The sequence below is a fragment of the Pteropus alecto genome, unplaced genomic scaffold, assembly GCF_000325575.1.
Source record: "Pteropus alecto unplaced genomic scaffold, ASM32557v1 scaffold101, whole genome shotgun sequence".
NCBI lineage: Eukaryota > Metazoa > Chordata > Mammalia > Chiroptera > Pteropodidae > Pteropus > Pteropus alecto.
Window position 1 is genome coordinate 8,678,621 of NW_006432945.1, and position 2,984 is coordinate 8,681,604.

General features: G+C 46.7%; 1 protein-coding gene across 3 annotated transcripts in view; it reads left to right on the top strand.

Annotated features, from left to right (window-relative positions):
- The window catches only part of RGS8 (regulator of G protein signaling 8), a 22,213-nt gene extending 19,524 nt beyond the window's left edge, over positions 1-2,689 (top strand). The window contains exons 6-7 of one of the 3 annotated variants that reach the window (XM_006907759.2): positions 849-1,015; positions 2,263-2,498. In XM_006907759.2, coding sequence (XP_006907821.1) covers positions 849-1,015; positions 2,263-2,445 — 350 coding nt within the window. In that variant the 3' untranslated portion in view covers positions 2,446-2,498. Of the gene's footprint in view, positions 1-848; positions 1,016-2,262 lie in introns of all 3 variants that reach the window. The other 2 variants (XM_006907758.2, XM_006907760.1) reach the window with 2 other exon arrangements.
- The last annotated feature ends 295 nt before the right edge of the window (positions 2,690-2,984 follow it).

Sequence of the window (2,984 nt, forward strand, 5' to 3'; positions counted from 1 at the left end):
TTACGCTCCCTGACTACAGCAGGGGAGGGCCTCTGGCTTGTGGTCCTCAGGTCCTCCCTGCGTCCACTGATAGTATCCATGGCTCTTGTCACATGTGGACCGGCCACCACTCAGGGGCCACCTTGCTGAACCCCTCCCCCAACCTCTCATCGAATGCATAGGTTATCAATGAATGTTATGTCCAGGTGGTAACCCTGCTCATCTTACTCTGATTGGAGGCTATGTTTGGCAATATGCATGATTAATAAAAATGAAAGGGTAGATTAATTATTAAGTCATTGAGTACAAAGTTATAATTAATCTTAATTAAAACATATAATTTGGTAGGCAAGATCTTTTAAAATAAATTATCGATGGAATTAACCATCAAAATACGGGGCCTCAAAGGTGTTTTAGAAGAGGCTGGGAACCGCATCCATGGGCTAGAATGGTGTTTCCAGCTGCATTTCAGTACGTGTTTACTTTCAGACATTATTCTGGTCCTAGTGGAGAATTTGCCCTGAGGAATTCACACCTCTCTCTAGTTTGTCTTATAACAACAGATTGGATTGTTTTCAGGGTGGTTGACTTGGATTATGGTAAGGAATGGATTGTATGCATTACTTCAGTCTAATTAGAAACACAGACTCACCAGGAGACCCAAGGGACAGCCAACTCTGCATTAGGGGCCAGGCAGTGACCACTGAAGTGTCCAAGAGAAAGTCCCCAGGAGGATATGGAGGGGCACTCGGGGCTAGACAGTCAGGGCCCCTCTCCCGTGATGACTCCCTTCCTCTCTTTCTTCTGCAGTTCCTGAGCTTAAGCTTCTTCCTGTGTCTCTTCTTCCCCACCTCCCTCCACATCCACAGATGGGGTGGCTGCGTTCCGCGCCTTTTTGAAGACGGAGTTCAGCGAGGAGAACCTGGAATTCTGGTTGGCCTGCGAGGAGTTCAAGAAGACCAGGTCAACTGCAAAACTGGTCTCCAAGGCTCATAGGATCTTTGAGGAGTTTGTGGATGTGCAGGCTCCGAGGGAGGTGTGTTGGCGGTAGCGGGCATCTTGCCCCACCCTTATCCATGGCTCCTGGCTCACATCTCCTTCCTGGTGGGGGTCTGAGCCAGGCTCCATGGGGACTTTCTTCTGAACTGAGCCTCCTTGCTCTGATGGCTCTCGATGAAAAAGGGATCGTTTGAAGGGGCAGAGTCGAGGGCTGGTATAAAAAGAGCTCTATCAGGAGTGTTTTAGCTGTCTGTCCATTGAACATATGCCTGTGGGAGCTCTGTTTCTATAGAGATTCTGCAAGGGTAGACGCCACTGAATCCGTGCTAGTTTCCTAGTGGGAGGCAACATGGCTTTAATGGAACGAGCACCCACTTTGAATTCTTGTTCCAATCTCGGCTCCACCACTTACTAGCTGTGTGATCTTGGTCAAGTTACCTAACTTCTCTGAATCACATCTTCCCAGATGTAAAAGGGTATAACATCACCTACCTTTCAAGACTACTCTGAGTATTAGGGATAAAGCACCTATGGAATATTTGTCACTGCTTATTAGTGAATAATTATAATCATTTATATTATTTTATGATAACTTATAATAAGAAAATAAATTTTTATGTACTGCCGTTCTGAGATATAAAACAAAAATTTTACTTGGGACGGTTTTATGGAAGAAAAGTATCGGCTATAAAACTTTGGCTATCTGCGAGTTTAGGTGCATTTCATACCTAGAACTCTTCAATGATGCTTTGACTTGGGCCACAGGAGGTCTTTGGCCAGTGGCCAGGGTGCTGTGGGCTTCTTTTAATGCTGCTTGGAGCACAGATGAGCATTCTAACCATGGTGTTTCTTCCTGGGGCATTTGTTTTCTTAGTATTTAAGAAAAGGCAAGAGGGCGAGCTTACTTCAGGTAACCTGCATTCATACCTGTTTCGAGTTTAACTCTTTGTTTGACATTGTGAAGGCCTCTGGATTAAGAGTTAAGTGAATTGGGGTTTTGCCTTGGCCTTGTTACTAACTTTTCATATTATTTCAGACCAGCTTTTTAGTGTCTTTTTTCTTCAGTGTTCTTATCTATAAATTGAGATGAGGAATATCTGGTCTTCAGACCTCATAGGATTCTTTCTAGGATCGAAAGGGATGACCTCTATGAAAGCAGTTTGAAAAGCAGCAATAACCATACATATATAAGATGCTGTCACTGGTTATTACGTGGCTAGGACCAGCCGCCAGGCACTTTGGCCCTTGAGAGCCTGTGACCATGCTCTCTGTTTGTGTCTCCAGGTAAACATAGACTTCCAGACTCGAGAAGCCACGAGGAAGAACATGCAAGAGCCATCTTTGACCTGCTTCGACCAAGCCCAGGGGAAAGTACACAGCCTCATGGAGAAAGACTCTTACCCCAGGTTCCTGAGGTCCAAAATGTACTTAGATTTGCTGTCCCAAAGCCAGAGGCGGCTCAGTTAGACCTCAGATGGGGACTCTGGGAGATCACCGGCTTTCCCCTCCCCTCGCTACCAAGACCATCTTCTAATGTGAAATGTCATAGGTGTTCAAAAGCAGTGGTGTTTAGGTTGGGAGGCCGGGGGCGAGGAGGGGATGAAGGGCTGTTCCGAAGCATGACCCAGCCGCCAGAGCTGGGACTCTGCTCCATTTGCCCATGTTCGTGTTTTGGTTAGTGGTAGCATCTGGCTACTGACACCCTTCTCTGGGTCAGCAACTCGTCCTCCAGAATGCCTTGGGCCCTCTCCACTGAGAAGGCAGATTCTAGGCTGGGCTAATCTGTAAATAATGCCAACGAAATTTCCACCCCTTCCACACCTTCCTCAGTCAGAATTCCTGACTCTCTAACATCCCGTTCCCCTGGCTCACATTTGTGATATACTATCACAGTGTCACGGCCAGTTCTGGGTGCTGGGACCTCACAGTTCAGAAGAGAGGTCTCTGTGGAATCCTGGGTTTCTAGCACTGTCATTGACAGGTGGCCCCTAGGAGAAGGGACGGAC